This window comes from Brachyhypopomus gauderio, chromosome 21 (genome assembly GCF_052324685.1).
Source record: "Brachyhypopomus gauderio isolate BG-103 chromosome 21, BGAUD_0.2, whole genome shotgun sequence".
In the NCBI taxonomy this organism is placed as follows: Eukaryota; Metazoa; Chordata; class Actinopteri; order Gymnotiformes; family Hypopomidae; genus Brachyhypopomus; species Brachyhypopomus gauderio.
In genome coordinates this window covers 6,955,580-6,975,232 of record NC_135231.1, presented here as the reverse complement: position 1 = coordinate 6,975,232, position 19,653 = coordinate 6,955,580, and the positions used below count along the sequence as shown (strand labels likewise).

The 19,653-nt window shown below is 43.3% G+C and overlaps 1 protein-coding gene across 1 annotated transcript; it reads right to left on the bottom strand.

Moving 5' to 3' along the window:
• Positions 1-18,109, bottom strand: itchb (itchy E3 ubiquitin protein ligase b). Its single transcript, XM_076983724.1, has 24 exons — positions 17,977-18,109; positions 14,978-15,068; positions 14,676-14,817; positions 14,287-14,411; positions 11,564-11,698; positions 11,052-11,097; positions 10,742-10,923; positions 10,078-10,264; positions 9,014-9,109; positions 8,752-8,926; positions 8,501-8,561; positions 8,276-8,360; positions 7,846-7,974; positions 7,098-7,170; positions 6,578-6,649; positions 6,237-6,325; positions 5,863-6,022; positions 5,122-5,255; positions 3,772-3,912; positions 3,378-3,498; positions 2,964-3,068; positions 2,541-2,637; positions 2,212-2,284; positions 1-823 (listed from the first exon to the last, which is right to left on the bottom strand). Exons 2-24 carry the CDS (start codon positions 15,045-15,047, stop codon positions 724-726), a joined length of 2,598 nt encoding a protein of 865 aa, XP_076839839.1. The 5' UTR covers positions 15,048-15,068; positions 17,977-18,109; the 3' UTR covers positions 1-723.
• Between the last annotated feature and the right edge of the window lie 1,544 nt (positions 18,110-19,653).

Below are 19,653 nucleotides of genomic sequence, written 5' to 3'. Positions count from 1 at the left end.
CTTTTCAGTCCCTGATCTCCACCACTTCAGGCCCACTGATGTTTGTTGTTTGTTTTTTTTTTTAAGGCAAACTTTGAAGTTCAGCTTTGTTAAGGAAAAGCCGTCCAAACCCAGCGACTTTCCCCAATCAACTACAATCCAGATCAGTAGTTCTAAACAGTGCATTTTGCAGAACCTTGGTGTATCATTGTTAAAATATTGTGCCCAGTGTAATAATGTCTACGATTAGAGTGAGGATTACTGAATAATTTCAGTTCTTAAAAATGAATGTCAGTTGATTAGAATATATTAATTTGATATTTGACAGTTCTAGCTTAAAAGGACTTTGTGTTGGTTATCTGCAATGGTTTTTTTTCTTTTCCAGAGACTATAAAAAAACCAACTTTGAAGGAGCATGAATTGAAAACCACTGATCTAGAATAGCGGCCTAAAAAAAAAAACAAAGTGACAAATGATTCCAGGTGTACACAAATACAGAGGATTGTTCAACAGGATTGACAGATAAGTGCAAAATCCATACTTCTGCTCAACACACACACACACACACACACACACACACACACACACACACACACACACACACACACACACACACACACACACACACACACACACACACACACACACACACACACACAAATCATTATATCCAGTGTGTGTGCATATACAGTATGCATCTCCCATAAGGCGCTCCCTGCTGTGTGTCTGTTCTGCAGTCGAGCCTCACTCCTGGCCGAAACCTTCTGTCTCCTCGATGGCAAACAGAAGCTTCTCCTTCAGCTGCTCATAGCTCTTATATGGAGGCAGGTCCAGCCGATTAAAGCTGCACGAGGGAGAGATAGTATTAGCTACAGGCTCATTAAGGGGCTTCTTGTCTCATTGCCCCCTGTAGAAGGTCTTGCTGGATTCTGTGAATGTGCTACTATACTCTGTCCGAGTTTCCTTCGTGCTTTTCACGTTATCTTTTTTATTATCACTTATGATACTTGCACTTGTTTTCCACTGTGCAACTTGATTTACCTGTGGGCTATTAAAATTTTCTATTTGCATTTTGTTAACTGCTCTAAACTAAGGTGCTAAACTAATGAACACTGAGTAATCCTGGAACAGCTCGATGTCTGTACCCTGTATGATTTCCCAACATGCTTCAGCCAGGTAACGAGTGTCTGTAGAAGACTAATCTGTTAGGTGAACTGAGAGTGGGACAAAAGTAAAACGAATGTCACCACAGACTGGCTCAGATCAGTTCCAGAGTTGGGGAATCTCCATACTGTGTAGGGCAGACCTGGGCAAACTACGACCCGCGGGCCACATCCGGTCCGTTGTGCGTCCGGCCCGCGAGAGGCCAATCATAAATGAAAAAAAATATCTACGTTGTGCGTGCAATACAACTGTGACGCTTTTATTTTGAAAGCGCTACGTTTGTGTTAATTCCGTGTGGACGTACGTGCGTGTGTGTAAGTTGTGCGAGAAACACTGTAGGTGATCAGCGACAAGTTAAGGCTGAATTTATACTTTCGCGAGTGCCGGAACATTTACGTGACAAATTTTAATTGTGCTTTGTGTTCCAGGTTTGAAAAGTGCTGGAATTTAGGCTAAAGTACTTGAAAATGCTTGAAATTGTAACTATTTCAATTCACAACAAATAGCTGACTGAACAGGGGGTTATTCCAGAAAGTGGATTCAGTGACAAAAGCGGGTAAGTAAACGAAACCTCAGGGTTTTCCGTTCCAGAAACCGAGCTTAGAGAGAACTGAGTCAGCTGGGAAATATTGAAATGGACCTTGAAAGTGCCGTAGAAGTGCTTTAAAGCTAGGTTTAAGCCTGGTTTATAGTTGACACGGCGCGAGGGTACGCGCAGCGAAAATGACGTCATCGCGGTGGCTCCGCCCGTGTTGATTCGCAAGGTCGTGCACCTCTCAAATTTTGTAACTTCGGCGCGATGAACAAAGTCATGTTTGCAGGGTTCAAACACCTTTACAAAGTGGAAGGTCCATTTCAATGGGGGGGGGGGGGGGGGGAGCCACCGCGATGACGTCGTTTTCGTTTGTGTGGCCCTCTGACACAATTCAGGTTTCTCATGTGGCCCCTTGTAAAAATGTATTGCTCCGGGCATCTCGAGCCCATGAAGGGGGGGGGGGTGGGGGTGGGGGGGGGGGGGGGGGGGGGGGGGGGGGGGTACGTGTCGGCGGTGCGGCTGAAGACGCTCACCACGTGTGGCTCCTGGGAAGCCAGTTCTCCTTCCCTGTTTTCTCAATGCAGAACTTCTGTGGCCCATTGCTCCCTGGTGGGGGAAAGGAGTTAGGAGTTCAGACCCAGGTAGGCCAAACACTGCATACACTCTATGCTTCAGGAAGCACACTATACACACATGGGTTTTGATGGGTGTGTTTAAAAGCAAAGCAATTCAAGTAAAATTGTGTGTAAATGTGTGCTGTGACGTGAAAGGTGAAGCGTCCCCTGCGAATGTGGCTACATATTTAAAGCCAAACACACTTCCGGTATGTGCTGAATAAGACCTCCCCTGCCTGACAACTTACCCATGAGGTCAGCGAACCCTCCGACTGGCAGACGGCACGTCCCAGTGACGAACTGCAGCAGACGCATGCGTTTCTCGTTGTCCATCTCCCTAACGAGCTACAACATGGGAGGCAAGGAAGGGCACTGAAGCACTGGTGTGATTAGCTGGTATTAGCAGAGATTCATTATGATTACATGTTAGGAGTGTTAATTATTGTGAAACACAGTGCACGGAACTACATAAATACCTGCCACAGTAGAGGTAGATATGAACAGTCTATAATTTTAAGGGTAGGTTTATTTTAACAGTTAGAGATAGAATATCTAAAGTAAAATCCAGAAAATTACATTGTATACAATTTATTTGCTCTGGAGTATGTGGTGCATCTAGGCTAGGGCAGGAGTGCAGGCCTTGGTAGAGTGTTGCTCCAGCGGTCACGTACCTGCCAGAACCAGATGATCTGCTTGCTGCTGCGAGCGTAGTGTCTGTAGATGGCGTGCCTCTGCCAATCAACCAGATCAATCTCCTGCATTCCACACAGCAGAACCTGCAAGATACCAACATCACATCCCCTGTTCACATACACGTGTGTGTTGGCAATGAGGTCTAAGGCTGCCAAGCCACCATATATGCTTGTATTCATAAAACAGCTGTATCTATCTTTGTAACCATAAGCAACATAACATTTAATGACCAGCTCAGAACAAAAGCTCATACACTTGTGTTCATTTTATTTCTTTTAACACAGAGCTTTGCGTGTTGACCCACTGTGGACTGAGCGCGTGCAGAAAGGTCTCATTCCCTACCCTACCTATTCCAAGCCCTAGCTGCTTCTTCCCGTGAATCACACGCATACCTCGAGTTCTTTGGCGTCGAAATACTGTAGGTATTGCTGGGGCAAGACCTCGTTGAAGCCCTCGAAGAAGGCCTGTGTCTGCTCCTCCACCCCCCGCGAGAACCTCCACTCAGCTACAAGCCTGCCCCAGAGAAAGGGTCAAAGTAACGTACTGTAAAACCATGTAATGCTTTAGAACATCAATAATAAACCCAGCTCTCTTCTCTTTGCTCTGAAACATATATTACACTTCCTAAAACTTTAAACCCATGATGTCCAAGGAGACTCCAAACTATTTTTTTTTACTTTTCTCAGCACCTACTTACCTTTAGTGTTCCTTTAATTAAGTTAATGCAGAACATTTAGAAGTTTAACACCTTTGTTTTGATCATATCCACAGTTTGTGTGTGTGTACCTGATGTACTCCTCCTTGTTCTCCTCAGTCACCTGGATGTTGCCCCCATCTGGTTTCAGATCATGAGTGGTGATCTCCCCCAGGATTTCCTTATCCACCGAGAAGAACATCTCCAGGCCACACTCCTCAATGTTGTTCTCTCTGTGCGTAGGGATGTGCACATGCACACAGAAGAACACACCCATACATGCACACAATCACATATGCACGTACAGAACTACTGAACAACACTCCTTCATGGCTCTAGACCAGGGGTGCTCATTACGTCGATCCGGTCGATCGCGAAGGAATGTGCGTAGATTGCGTGACATTAAAAAGTAGTAGATGAATCGTCCATCTGCAATGACGGTTGTATTTTAAATGACATTAATGGTAGCCAATCTGCTCAACAAATTATGTTGCCCCCCCCCCCCCCCCCCCCCCCCCCCCAACAAATTACGTTCGCCCCCCAGGCAAGGCTGCCAGAATTATGGGCGTCTGAAACACTTGATGAAAATGGTTTTATTTGGAAAATATGTAAAATAAGCAAAACAGCAAAACTGCTCTGCGCACCAAATTATAGGGAAACTGACGGGCAGATATAAGCAGAACCAATCAAAATCTACCTTTCAGTTGGGGGGGTGGGACATTGCCACAAAAAGTGAAAGCACGGCAGCTGGATGGCGAGTGGATTCCTGCAGTTCACAATACTATATGCATATCCACACTAAGTGTAGCATCAAATACTAGCTAAGATAGTATTTGATGCTAGACGTTAGCCGTCTGAGGGCAGAACAATGAAGTGGATGAGAAACAATGCTGACCTTGAGAAAAGGCTTGCTGGGACACGACACTGTTTATAGTTCTAATCTGCATGTAATGCTGACAGTGAGGTTTTGTTTGCTAATCAGTGCTACACACAATAACGATAACTACAAGATGGTTTTATTAAACATGAAAATAAATCTGTAGTGAGCCGGCTTGTTAGCTTGTTATTGTCACTTGTTAGAACCTGTAGGTTTGTGTGTTTTCTTTCAAAATTGTCCGTTACTGCTTGTGGCAGAGGTACAATGTTCAGACTAAGTAAGTCTCGAGTCACTGTCAATCTTGACATCAGTGCAAAACCAGGGAATGCAAAGGAAAACAACCGTTCCTGAAAATACGATTAATAGGCGACCTGTACCAAGAAGTAAAAGGGTGTGACCAGATCATGCAGTGGTGCAACCAACCGAAAACGTTGGTAGTGCCAGTACGACCAGTGGTAACGTTAGCAAGAGATCCGTCACTGCTCACGGATCACATTTCTGAGCTGCACCCGATATATACTGTTTGTGAGTGTTTAACCCCATGGGCACAGGTGGTGAAACTCACTTGATCCAGATGAGAGAGTTGTAGAACTCCGGGTCGATAGACTCCAGGTCTTTAAGAGCCCATGGTTTGTTTAGAATACGCTTATAGAACGGGAGTGAGAAACCTGTGTCGATGAACTTTCCATGGAACAAGGCCTGAGGAGACAGGACACAAAAGCATAATCTACAAATAGTCAGACATAACTAAAAGCATTACAACAACTTCAGGCTGAACCCAGCAAGCCTAAGAATCAATGTGTAGAACATTGTGCTCAACAACTGTTGCTACTCCAAGATACAAAGATGCATAAAAAAAGAATATCAATATTATATAGATCTTAAAAGTTGCATGGTAACTGGGATTTGAAATTTTGCCCAAATGAATCACGCCTCCTGCTGCAGTTAACAGCACCTTCATATAGCTCATTTATCATTATGAGATAAAACCACAAATAATAATGTGAGGATGTGGAACCAGGAGCTTCCTCAGGAGTAGAAATGCAGAAAGGTTCTGTACTAACAAATTGCAAATCTTGGACACAATGCTGTTTAACACCCCGGGTTTATCTGACACTGTTGTCTCTAAGACTGCTTGAACAAGTGGAAACATACCACAAATACAAAGACCTGGACACTTCCAGGACAGTGGAATTATCATGACACAAGCAGGCATTTATGGATAATGAATCATTACAATTACAATTATTGCAATGCAAAGCTTCAACACATTAAGTTACCATAATTAATTAAGTAATTAAGTTACCATAGCAATGAAGCGTCCGATGAATCTGAAGTATTTGAGATGGTCTGGGTTGATGTAGGAGGCAGGGTTGATCTGCAGACAGTAGTTCTCCTTGCCAGCGTACTCAAACAGGCAGTACATGGGGTTTAGTACCTCATGGGACAGCAGGAAGAACCACTCCCTAGAGGACACAGGTCACATGTAGTCAAACATCACAGGCTCAGCCAGGAGGTGCAGGAGACCAGCGAACACTCAGCATCTTTTAGCTAAGCTTATTCCGCTTGGTTCATAACAGAGTGCAGATGAGATGTGTGGTCTGTCCAGGACTCTTCGTCTAGGAAGTGGGTGGTAGGTTTTTTTTTTCCTTTTTGACTATTTGTGGGTGTGAATCTTGCCTGGCTACACCGCCGTAGTCTAGACCCTCCTCTCCTGGAAAGATTATCCAAAGTCTTCGGCGAAGGTCTTGGGCACTAAAGCTCATTATCTATTACAGACATAGAGATATAACAATACGTGCTGCTTCAGACAGGAAAGCAACGTATGAAACATACACAGACTCTGACAACCTTCATATCCCACTAAGATAAGTGACAGCAGAAACTAGCATATTGGTTCTGCATAACCCCAAATAACTAAATAACAATAATAAATGAGGTTCAATGCAACCTTACAATAATGTAAGTAATAATAACTCTAGACATAAGCAGATTAGGATGTTGAAGTTCCGGCCTCCCACCTGCTGGAAGGAGTCTTCAAACAGCGTTTTGCGGCTCACTGTGATCTTGATGTGCTGCGGCAAAGCTAATTGCTATAGGAAGGGGGGAAAAAAAAATAATATTTGAAAACGAACCTTGCTTTTGGACAAGGTAAGGACAGCGATAAAAATCTAGAACAACTCCAACCACACATTCTGATTATTCCCCCTGTGCTGTTGATAATGCTTCTCTGCCCCACTTGGGTTGCTTTATTCATGGTTGCTATGTAACTATGTAACTTCCATCCAAGCCACTGCTAATGGCTTTTTGGCAGAAGGAATGAGCAACATTAGATGTCTCGAGCAACATCCATGGCCTTTCTTTACTCTTTTGTTTGTTCAACCGTTGTACAATAGTAATAAAACACATACACAGCATGGCAGAAATCTATGGCACTGGTTGTAACTGGCTGTAACGAATTCTGTAAATAAGGCCATGTTTACACTAGCTGTTCCTCCTTATTGCAATATAAATCAAGCAGAATTTGAACAGACTGCGCACCTGACAGCAGAATTTGAAGTATTGCACTTTGGCTTTGAAGTCCCGCACGTATGTGATCTGAGGGCCGTTCTCACTGAGTGGGGTGGGGGGGGAGAGGGAAAACAACCACGTTAGACCCTTTGGTCTGGCCGAGACGCACGCGTGTGCACACACTTGCATACACACGTACATTCACACCCCCCGTAAACAGATGTAAACACACCCTTTCCTATTATGACACAGCTGCACTAACACATTTATTCAGGCAATGCTACGTCTTAACAGGGCTTTCCAGTGGTTTAAAAATATCAACCCACAACCCATTTCCTATTTCCTTAAAAACAAGGATTCATGTGGAGTTGACACAATGCAGACTGGTCAAGAGGAAACAGTCTAAATCAAGGGGTGACAGATATATAGTGTTGACTCATGGCACTAAGGAAAACATCTCAGCAGCTCTGAAAACTTCATGAAACAGGTTCTTCTTGCTTTGCCAACAGTGATGCTGGGGAGGCAGGATCTGCAATGTAGCAGCACCCGCATCAACGGATGTGTGTGTGTGTGTGTGTAAGAATAAATCTAGGATGGCGTTTAACCAAAGACAACAGCATCAACGGTCAATGATTTCTGATTGTAATTCATGATTCCCAAGCAAAGGCATGCTGCCTGCACACTTGTGGGAATTTCATTAATAAAATGCTTGTGTGTGTGGGCCTGCATGAAAGTTTGTTTTCCTTTTCACTGAATGCTGAATGTGTGTGTGTCTCACAGGGATGATTTGCCCGTTCTTGGGTCGATGTAGGTGGTGGCTCTCCTGTTGTGATCCACAAAATAAGGGACGCCGTCTACGGTGAAGCGCATCTCCCAGCCCTCTGGCAACGGCTTCTCATTGAGCAGCCTGCAATGCGGCAGCAGAGAGCAAAGCTTTCAGTCAACATTACGCTCCACCATGACTTCCTATGGACTGGTTAAAAAGGTTCAGTCTAGTCCTAGAAGGTTTTTTATGAAGTTATGTGCACAAGTCAAGCTAATCTCAACAATCAAATAATTGTATTATTAATAATTTATCATAATAAACTAACTGGTTACTTTTGGTCCAAAGTTAATTAGCAATCCATTACTATAAACCACATAAAATGTCAGCAACTGCAAAAGATAAAACGTGAATGAAGGAAATGCCTAAAGCTGAAGGGCCTGACCCTTGTGTGCGAGGATCCTCCCACTGGGTGGAGCGGGTGTGGTGGTGCACGAAGTAGACGCGGCCATTGCTGTCTGTTCTCTTCTCTGAGGGAGGCAAGATGGTTAGAGAAGAAGAGGTGGTCATGTTGGGATCCACATGCAACAACCATGGCATCGTAAAACAAAACTTACTAATTAGAAAGCAGATTTAACAATAAAATAGTTCAAAGTCTAAAGTTATTTACCCCATCCGTGTGGAAGCGGACCCAACGGGTCATTCTGGGAGGCTGGAGGCTGGTCCTGCACCTTTACAAACAAACACACTAATCAGCTAACCAAGACATTCATCTAAAGGCCTTGAACACAATGCATTTGTGGTCAGTCTGTGTAAAATGCAAGGCATGATGCAGTAGCAGCGTGTGAGGTAGTGTGTGAAAGGGTAGAGGAGGCGAGGAGTGTGTGAGGGAGTGTGAAAGGCTAAAGGTGAAGTGCTCACCCCAAATATGAAGCGCTGGTTGAACTGCTGCATGGCCCCCTGCAGCTGGCTACGCTGGTGCTGCCACTCCTCGTAGTTGCGCACGGTCTCCATGGTGGGGCGCTGCCAGGTCGTCGTCCTGGTGATGTGATCCACAAAGTAGACACGGCCCAGTGGGTCCACGCGCCGTTCCCAGCTACAGAAAAGGCGCGGGGTGTTCTTACAGGAACAGCATTGTGACCACAGTAAGTGCTGGGTGTTTGTGTTGAGATACAAGCTTTACCCCGGAGGTAGAGGGTTTGGCTTTTCCCACGTCGTCCGCTTCTCCACATGGTCCACAAAATAGAAACGACCACTCTGGTCCACTCGCTGCTCCCAGCTGTACATACACCCCCCATATGAAACAGAACAAAAAGGTAAATGGTCAGACCCGGGGAACACAGGAGGTAGTCTGCTCGCACTAGCTAGCTAGTTAGCTTACTTAGCAGTGAGCTACCTCCTTAGCTAACTAGTCTGTGAATGTTGCTGAAGCTAAGGCTGCCACCAGTCCTGTAAAATCCAGAATCATCTGTATTTGACAATTATTAAATGTTGCATTCCATGTTGAACCAATACGGGCCGTGATTTATTCTGTATTTCCATAATTGTCCAACACACATGTAATTTGATCTCATAAATTATAAAAAAAACCCCATGTCACATGCACACACATACCAATGCCCATGTGTGTGAGTGCACTCACACATTCTCTGCTCAACACACTATTGTTTTCCTCAATGCTGAATGCAACTGTAATTACACATCAACTTAATATTGACTTTCAACCCGCTACACATCCCACTCACACCAGACGCTACTTAATAATAGAATAATAGATTAATACGTTAATAGATATTTAGTCTGAAAACCATGACAAGATGGCTAAAAATCTATGTACAGTTAGTTGAAGTTAGCTTTTGTGGTCAGATTTTGCAGTCCACTTCAGTCAAACTCTTTTTTTCTATTTTAGTTTTCTTTTTCAGGTGAATATCTGAAAAATGTCTTCCACCTTTCCCTGACCCTGGACTTGCTTTAGAAAGTTCAGAATGTGATCTCTGAGGAATCTCACAATGGCACAAAGCTACAGCATTGGTGCTTGCTGGAGTCTGTTGGGTAAAATGTGGTCAGAGCAACAATACAGCAATCATGTATACTCGCTGCACAACACTATCTGGATCCCTTTTCTGAACTACTGTGTCATAAGATTCCTGCAGTCCCGGGAGTAAAACAGAACAATGAAGTCAATAAAAAGCAGCTTCCTGGATACTGTATGAGTAAATAACGGTGTGTGTGTGTGTGTGTGTGTACCCTGGGGGAAGAGGGCCGGCAGTAGGCATTCTGCTGGAGGCGGGGGTGACATTGGGGGTGGGCCGGCCTGGTTGCTCGGGGGCGGAGTCAGCAGACAGCCCTGCAGGAGTGACAGTGGGGTTCGGCACTAGTGTCTCTGCAGCTGCTGAACTGCCAGCATCCGGCCCAGAGTCGATCAAGGGGCAAGCTGGGTAGGGGAGTGATGATCAATTATACATGCATTATTATACAATACATACATAATTATACAATTATACATGCATTAACAAATACAGACTTATCGGAGTTACAGAAAATAAAACAGGCAACAAAAGTTCGTTATTAAGCCTCATTACACATTTACATTTTATAGATTTTATGCAAATCAGTTTGATTTCAAACTCTTTAAAATAATTGTAGCAATGTAGACTGAGATGGGCATTTAGGGAATAACATTTTTTTAGACATGTTATAAGTCTAAGGGGAAAAACATGTTACAAGTCTAAGGACATGTTATAAGTCTAAGGGGAAAAACATGTTATAAGTCTAAGGACATGTTATAAGTCTAAGGGGAAAAACATGTTATAAGTCTAAAGACATGTTATAAGTCTAAGGGGAAAAAATATCATCACCACAACCCCCACCAAAATCATCAGAACCACCAGCACCATCTTCTGAGCCTGACCTGGGGAAGAGAGGGGTCGGCGCGGTGTAGGCGGCGGGGGTCTGGACGGTCGGGGAGGTCGGGGGGGTCGTGAGCGTCTCACTGACAATGAGGGAGAGGCCGTCCCGTTCACCACACGGCCGTTTGGGGTGGAGGGGCGGTCGCTAGCATCCGGGATGCTTGGAGAGCCCTCTCTGCTCATGCTGGGACAGACGGACATGAATGAACCCCGGCACTCACACGCTCACAAGGGCTCAGGCATTTTATTTGAACTAATTATTCTAAGTTTATTCATTCTGGTTTCACAGAAGCACACAGGTTGTGCAGCTACCTCGAGCTGACGTCCTCGGGAGCCTGCAAGTCTCCGTTTGTCAAGCCTGAAAAGAGAGAGTAGGAATATGTGCAAAAACCGAAGTCAGGAGTAACAGAAAGTCCATGATTATTTAGGTGCCATACTGTTAACAGCAGAAATATTTATAATTACAGTTTCGGTTTCAGAGTTATTAAGATATGTCCTATTTCCTTATTTTCCATGAGGTTAACAAAGTGCATGTGCTATAAGTGTTTGTTATGGTTAGAAAACAGCTTAGAGTCAGTAGCAGACAGGTTACGCCAGTTATTTTTGCCGTGGGAAATATGCTGATCTTGTCATATGCACATGCACAACTTTATAATACCAGTCAGTACATCCCAAAGCATAGCAGGGTGTTGTGAAGGTGTGAGTTACAAGACAAAACTGAGAAAAGAAAAATCCTCCCAAGTAATTAACACCCTGCATTCTGCCTATAATGCAGCGGTGTGTCTGGATGCGTGTGTGTAAGACAGCAAGTGAGAGAGACTCACTCTGGTTGTTGGCTTCAGCAGAGGCAAACATGTCTGGGTCAACTTGCATCCCATCGAGACACACATACAGGTCCCCCACGATGTCCGTCTGGTCCCGGTCGCCACACAGTGGCAGGGTCTGCACCACCTCCGAGACTGCAGGAGGCATAACAGGAGAGACACCAAAAATCTAAATATGGAGCTGTGTATTTACTTGAGAAAAAAATCATGGAAAGAGGAGGACATGTAAGAGTAAGGGAGAAGCAGCAGAGAATGAGGCTGATCCACAGGGCTGAATACAGGGGCTGTAGGTTTAAGCTACAATCTGGGGACCAAGACTGTACTCCACAGTCATGTCCTATAGGACACTGCCCAGGAACAACATCTAAAAACAACCGATAAAGGTTTTAACCCCCACAAAAATTTTTCCTTCTCTGGTGCCACAGTGCGAGCGGGTGCTGGTAATGAAACAGGCACAAACACGTTCAACGTGCACATGAGTCTCGGGGCAGGGAAATGAGGTTGAACAGGTATCACCAGCTGGAAAGAGAAGCCAAGTGTGACACAGGCCACACGATGTGGGGGACATTGTGGATGTGGGTAGGGAGAACGAGGATCTTCTTACAAGCCTTCCCAAATGTTGATGCATCATCATCTACAAACAAAGACCACCCGTTTGTGTTCACAGCATTTTGGCCATTAGTCCCACATTCCAGATGATTCTCTTATACGATAAGAGATAGGGATAAGGGATAAGAGCCAGTATGTCTTCAATGATGCATGACCAACAGCGTTAATGGGCAAGCTCTACTGTAGAAATCAGGAGTCTTTGTGGAAGGCTCTCTTATTAAGGACAATCTACGCTGTCAACATGACTGCACTGCGATTCCCTTGAGCAGCCGTTTGGGTAATTGCTCTTCTGCAGAACGGGCCGTGTGTCCAAATGTTCCTCTCAGCCCCTCTGTGCGTACCAGAGCTTCTGAACAGGCTTCCGAATGGCTGCGTGAGTCCGCCCAAAGAGGCTATTTATGTGACTTGAACACAAAGGCAGGGACGATCACCAGACAGAGAACCGTTGCACATACCCGACGGTCAGAAGCCTGTAGTCAGGCGGAGGATGACTACGGTAAGGCGAAGCCAGATGAAGCCAGCCGCACGCACATGTCCGCACCTGAGAAACATGCTTTCTGGTGCGAGTTCAGTGTCTGCCAAGCTGGTCAGTTTCTTGAAAGGTTTCACAGTATAAGCCATGAGGCAAGTCATTCCAATGAGTCATAAAGGTGTTAACAGGGTCACGGAGAGAACTGTGACATGTGTGCTGCGTACAAAAGACGAGACACCTATTTTTACTTTGTGTAAACAGTTACAGCCTAAAAGAACAAATGTTTAGTGCCATAGCAACAATGGAGGAACACAAAAGGAAACATCTCAACCAGCCTCCTAAGAGCCAGGACAGTCCTCTTACTTTGTAAGTGTTTGTGTTGTAGAATTTAATTGGTGGCGTGAACTGAATTTGATAATTTGGACAGAATCATGGTATCATGGGGCAGTTCTGGGTCTGTCAGTTTCGACCCGTACCTGTTACCACAGGACAGAATGGCAAGTGGTCTGGTTCAATATGCCTGTATTACCTGTGTACCTAGTCTCCTAGCAACAACAAACCCAGGATCAGAGAAACACACCGCCTTTCAAGTAATTTTTTTCTTAAATAGGAACTCATTAAACACTCAACAAAATTCAAATGTGCACATCCACAAATACACACACTGTAAAAATGCTTAGATATGCTAGCCAGAGGCCATATTAACAATAGGAAACAAACAAACAATCCCCAGGCACCTCATAAATACATGCATGAACAAAGGCTCGTTGAGTGGACTAAACATTTGTTTACTTGTTTGCAAAAACAGACACACACACACACACACAGATGGGGTGTGTGGGGATGGCAACCCTGAGTTGATAATTTCAACAGGTTCAAAACACAAACAGCACCAAGTACGCACTCGCACAACACACAACACCAGAATAAACGTGTGCATGCTTACTTATGCTTCCTTATGCATATGGAACTAGATAATACCATACAATACCACACACACACCCACCATGGGAGCCGGACACACGCAGCCCGAGTCACAAAACAGCCCAACAACTCCGCTACAGTGCTCTTTGAATGTGGATGAAACCCCTCCCCTTTCTGCTAAACATCAGGGTTCAGGGGCATCCTTCAGATGGCAGGAGTTTTAGGATGGGCTGTATGCATGTGCCACGGTGTGAAGCTGTTTTTAGCCAATGGATAAAGGGAGCTGGGGCTGCAGGCAACTGTGATCATTTGAGACTCCTTCTCAGCTCCACGCGTGCTGTTTCACTGGCTGGGAGGAGTTTGTGGACAAGTGCACATAAGCTTATGTATGTTTGCATGATTGAAACTAACCTACAGAATTTAATGCAACAAGAAATTAAAATAAATCATTTTAAATCTGTTGGTTGCTGCTGAGGCTTTCTGCGTTTGCAAAATACTGGAAGACATTTTAAAACATTTTTTTTTACCTTACTTCTAACTATAAAATACAAAATATGAAAACATATGAGGATACCAGGGATTATTGACACCACCAAAACTGGTTTTTATACCCCCTGCAGTCTTTTGTGATATCAGTATTGCAAAAGCCAATATTGTGACGACAACTGGCAAACAAAATATTGTGCGACCCCCAGACAGGAGCCAGCGGAGCACTCACTCTTCATCTCGTTGTTCTTGAGCACGTCGCTGAGGTCCAGCATGGCCCAACCCAGCAGCATGTCCGACTTCAGCGTCTGGTGGCTCCACACGCGGAACGCCAATTTGCTGAACGGTGTGACGATCCTGTGGGGGGGGGGGGGGAGTAAAGGCGTCATTAACGACGGGCCGACAGGTTGGGAGGCTGACCTAATGCACAGCAGGATTGTGCATTAGGTCAGCACCTGAAGAAAGCTTCAGCACCACAGAGGTCACCAATTAATGGAATAATCCACAACTAGGTTGCACACCTCTTGGAAGCCCCCAATAGTCAGATAAAGACCAAGAAGGCTGCAGGCAAGAGTGTGTGTGCTACAAATGTGCAGTGTGTGTTCTGTTCTACACACTCACACTGTGACAGGCTGTTTCCACTTGGGGCTGTGAGTGTTGATGCATTTCTCTGTCTTCTTAGACTGCCCGTCTACGGCTACTTCCACGTACGGACTCGGGCCGAACCAGTTCTTCTTGTTGTCCTTGAGCTTGGCTGATATTACTGTCCATAGGGAGAAGAAGAGTTCAGCAAAGATTTCATACATTCAAAACTATAAGTTCACAGATGCACCTCTCCCAGCCAGGAACTGTCACAGCTGACAAGAACTACATGATATCCTACACATGCAGTGAAAGAGGTGTAAATGAAGATGGTGACATACTCAAGATCTGGAGCTGTGCCTTCATGGGGTGGCCATTGGAAGGGCCGGGCTGGAGAACGCTGCAGGCCATGCACAGTGCTGGGCCTGAGACCTAGGCAGAACACACACAACCAGACAGAACACCCCCCCCCCCCCCCCCCCCCCCCCCACACACACACACACACAGAGAGGTAGGAATACACACAACAATTAACCAGACATACACAATTAGTCGCACAGTAAAACCAAGTTAACGGCTGTCATAGGAAAACAAAACTAAAACAACAAAACAGGCAGTCAATGTAATTAAGTAAATGTGGAAATCGGTGAACTGTACAATTCACCTGCTCATTTTAATAAAAAACACAGGACATCTGTGTGAATCTAACGTAAACTGTGTAGTAACTGAAAGAAACTACCTTCTTCTGCTATAGAGAAAATGCCGTTGCTACAGCCTGAACACAATGTCAGAAGACCAGAGTATGAGAAAATGTAGGCTAATTCATAGTGCATAATTCATAATGAATGCCAGTTTCTCACATACAAACATGATTATGGACACACACACCATGTGTATACACTTTATCTTGGCCTGTTATCTGGGTTAATAATTAATTGATGTTCATGCAGTGTGCCACAAATAGGCCACAGCATGTATTTCCACAGGTGTTTTTCACCTAGTCCAAAGTAATGCTGAGATCACAGATCTTCTAAAATATACTTTAATCTGACCATGTGAAGTGGAAGTCTGAAGATACTATCAAGTATGCCTAACACATCTACTATCCAACAGGTCAATGGTTACTTCAGAGTCCACAACAGGCAGCAGAATCTGGGGCTATGTATAGCTCCTCTAGTCCAGGTACTATGTTTACTACAACACAAAAGAGAGAGACAGGAAAACTAGACTCACCTGAGCAATTAAAGGCCCCAACACGCCACATTACAACCATTGGTACTCTACAGGAGCTTTAAGGAACTACTATACATAACATCCACAGGTCATTTCTGTAATAATCCAAAACCTGATTAATTAGGTTCCTATTTCTTTAACATAGGCCTAAATATTATCTTACTGATAACTAATGACTCTTCAGTCATGGAAACGATGATTTGCCAAATGGCACTGCAATTACATTAGCAGCAGAACCATTACTTCACAAGCAGTGCATAATGAAGTTGGTCATCCCATCACAATTTTGTTTATAAATGTGGGACATCAAACTCCATGTGAAAGAACTGTAAAACATACTGCATGAGCAGACTATAATTTATTTAATAATGATATGTGACTACATTATAATAATGATGTGTTGTCGTGTCCTAAATATGCTATGATGTATGTCCACAGCTAGTGAATATTCCAAACTTAGGTTAGAACTGCTCTGAGCTACCATTACGAAAACTACTTTCTTCCAATATCTCAACAATAAGGCTGAAGGATTAATTGATTTCATATATAAATAATGATCTCAACTAATCTGAAGAGCTTTTAATTATGCAGTATTAGTAATGTCAAGAATCATACGATTCTTTTGCTGTATGATGTGTTTAAATTATCAAACTTCCCATCTTGAGAAGAATCACTAAGTGAAGTAGTTCTCTAAAAAAAGATAAAACTATTATAAGGACTGTCTTAATAGAACAATAGAAAGTCAACGCAGAAGGCAGAAAGGGAAACCTAAATCTTCCTAATGAAGATTCCTAAAGGTTCTTACCGAACAAGATAAGTTCATAATTATTATGCCTGGTAGACTTTAAGCAAATCATGACCACAACCAGATCCTAACCCACAAACAGCTGCTCAAACAATACATTGAAGTTTTTCCCATATCCTCCCTAAATCTGTCAGTCCTGTGGTCAGCACAAATAAATATGGAGACATTGCTGTGATGATAATTTTTCTACTTAAGAGACAAGTAGCTTATGCAGCCAACAAGGTTGTGACTCAGCTGTTGAGAATTATTCACACCCACAAGGTAGGTTAATTCACAACACATAGGTTTTTGTGCCATTTTGATCATTTAAAATAAAAATGATCAGTTGATAAAGAGTAACATGGCATTCGTTTGCCTGACCATAGTACTCGAACGTCTTTTGATTTTAACAGCTGAAACACAGTAGAGGGACATTTGTGTTGGTAGTTATGGTAAGTCATGAGATTTCGCTCTTAAAAACCTGGAAGTATAACAATCACAAAGACAACATTCATGGACTGATGGACCAAGTGTATTTAACATAACACGTATTCATTCGTTCCCAAGTAAAACACACAATTCAGATGGAGAAACTTGCTCAACACATGAACACTTTTACCAAGTGATGGTAAATAGGACCTGTGCGTTATCTGACCACCACCCTCCAGGTTAAACCTTACAAACATACGACTAAACCAAACTTTACGTCCACATTGTATAGTTGTGCAATTTTTGCGTTTTCGACTAGCTACGCTAGCAAGATTGTCGTTTCCTGTTCTCATACCAGACGAGTTATTCAAGACTCTTTCCCAAACTAGCTAGCTATCCAGCTACGAGTCTACCAAATACCAATAGTTCTCATTGGGTCTCATTAAATCACTAACAACACTGGCTAAATAATCCATCGTTTTAAACACTGTTCCCTACGGGAAACATCGTGTTACACTAATGTAATGTAACCCAGGTTGGCAGTAAGGTGCCCACTAGCTAAAGCATAGCCACCCAGCTACAACAGTATCGCACGGTAGCTCTGTTATCCAACCTAGCCAAGACAGCTAACGTTATCCGAGGCAGCCGAACAACGAAGTACCAGTTCAACCGAACAACGCTGTTTTAATTAAACGACTCTGATTGTGTGAGATATGTTCAATATCCCCGCTGGTGAAAACAGTAACATGTAAACACTCATGACAGGACAGATTAACTTGGCTAACACCAATTAGCTAGCTAGCTAGTTACCTATAAAGATGGGACACATTGACATGAGACAGAACACTTTCAGTAAAGGTGTTTTTTAAAGTGCCTTTACAATAAACTTCCTACCTTTTGAGTTGCAAATCTGGGACGTAATATTAACAGTGTTTCTTTATTTTGGGTCCTCTGCTTTACTTCAGGAAGTAAACTTCCACCATATTCCCGGTCGGCCTCGTGTAACCGAAACTAAGGCGGGGCGCGCGCTCACACGCCATCTAGTGGCGCGAGAAGGAATAATTACATACTGTAGAAGGAATAATTACATACTCTCGAAGGAATAACTACATACTCTCGAAGGAATAATTACGTACTGTAGAAGGAATAATTACATACTGTAGAAGGAATAACTACATACTCTCAAAGGAATAATTACGTACTGTAGAAGGAACAATTAAATACTGTAGAAGGAATGATTACATACTGTAGAAGGAATAATTACATACTGTAGAAGGAGCAAATACATACTGTAGAAGGAATAATTACATACTGTAGAAGGAATAATTACGAACTGTAGAAGGAACAATTACATACTGTAGAAGGAACAATTGCATACTGTAGAAGGAATGATTACATACTGTAGAAGGAATAATTACATACAGTAGAAGAAATAATTACATACTGCAGTCAGGTCCCTAATCAATAATCTCTGGAACATCGGACTCGCTTCTGAGGTTAATGTTAGTGTTGCCAATTTAGTGACTTTTCAGACCCTCTAGCAACTTTTTGTGGTGTTATTGGATACTTTTGGAGACTCTGAGATGAAGACACATGCTCTTGGTTAGTGTCCTCCTCAGCCCTGTCCCACATCACTCACAGTGCAATCTCACAGTCAGAGGAGAGCCACACTGCTCCACGTTCACACTCCAAAGGAACTGAGCATGCCCCAAGCCACCGCTGACTGAGACCGCCCATTATTTACACTGCATTTAACTCTGCACTTACACTGCCAGTCACTCACCTCATGTGCGCCTCTTTGTGAAAAGCTAAACATCAAGCCCGGATAAAGGAGGAGGGATGAACATAGAATATCAGTTCCAGTTCTCTTATGCTAACATTTAACAGCACTGCAAAAAACCCATTTATGTAATTTACGTAAAAATAATTTATACAAATCATTAAAGTCATGAAGTTATTTTGAGAAGTGACTGACTATTTCAAAGTCAACAGAAGTTGTTCATTTGTTAAGAGTTCATTTGTAGTTCTAACATATTTAGGGATTTTATTATTAGGGTTTATTATTAGGGTTTTATTAGTTTTTATTCACTTTTTTCTCTCCCACAACGTTACTCTTCAAAAACCTGTATTATGCAGTTTAGGCGATGACCAATCAATCAATCAATCAAATGTTATTTATATAGCGCTTTTTACACAAACTATACATGGTGTCACAAAGCAGCTTTACAAGTGTCCAAATCCAAGCCCCCAGTGAGCAAGCCAAAGGCGACAGTGGAAAGGAAAAACTCCTTAAGAGCATGAGGAAGAAACCTTGAGAGGAACCAAGATTCAGGGGGGGCGGACCCATCCTCATCTAGCTGACGCCGGTCACCATGACAACAACTTAAAGAGAGAAAAACAAAGAAAAGATGTGAGGGATAAATAAAGTCCATCTTTTGGTGTGTATTTATATACATGAGTTCTTTATGTAATTCCTGTTCAGTACCAACTGTCTTGATGGTTGGTATTGTTATACATGAGTTCTTTATGTAATTCCTGTTCAGTACCAAACGTCTTGATGGTTAGTAATGT

What these genes read in the sequence shown, in the direction of transcription:
- itchb (XM_076983724.1), bottom strand. Translation starts at nt 15,047, where the DNA reads ATGGCCTGCAGCGTTCTCCAGCCCGGCCCTTCCAATGGCCACCCCATG. An exon ending in TGGAAACAGCCTGTCACAGT is followed by an intron (nt 14,412 to 14,675) that starts GTGAGTGTGTAG and finishes CCCCCCCCACAG; the next exon opens with GATCGTCACACCGTTCAGCA. An exon ending in AGGGTTCGCTGACCTCATGG is followed by an intron (nt 2,285 to 2,540) that starts GTAAGTTGTCAG and finishes TTCCCCCACCAG; the next exon opens with GGAGCAATGGGCCACAGAAG.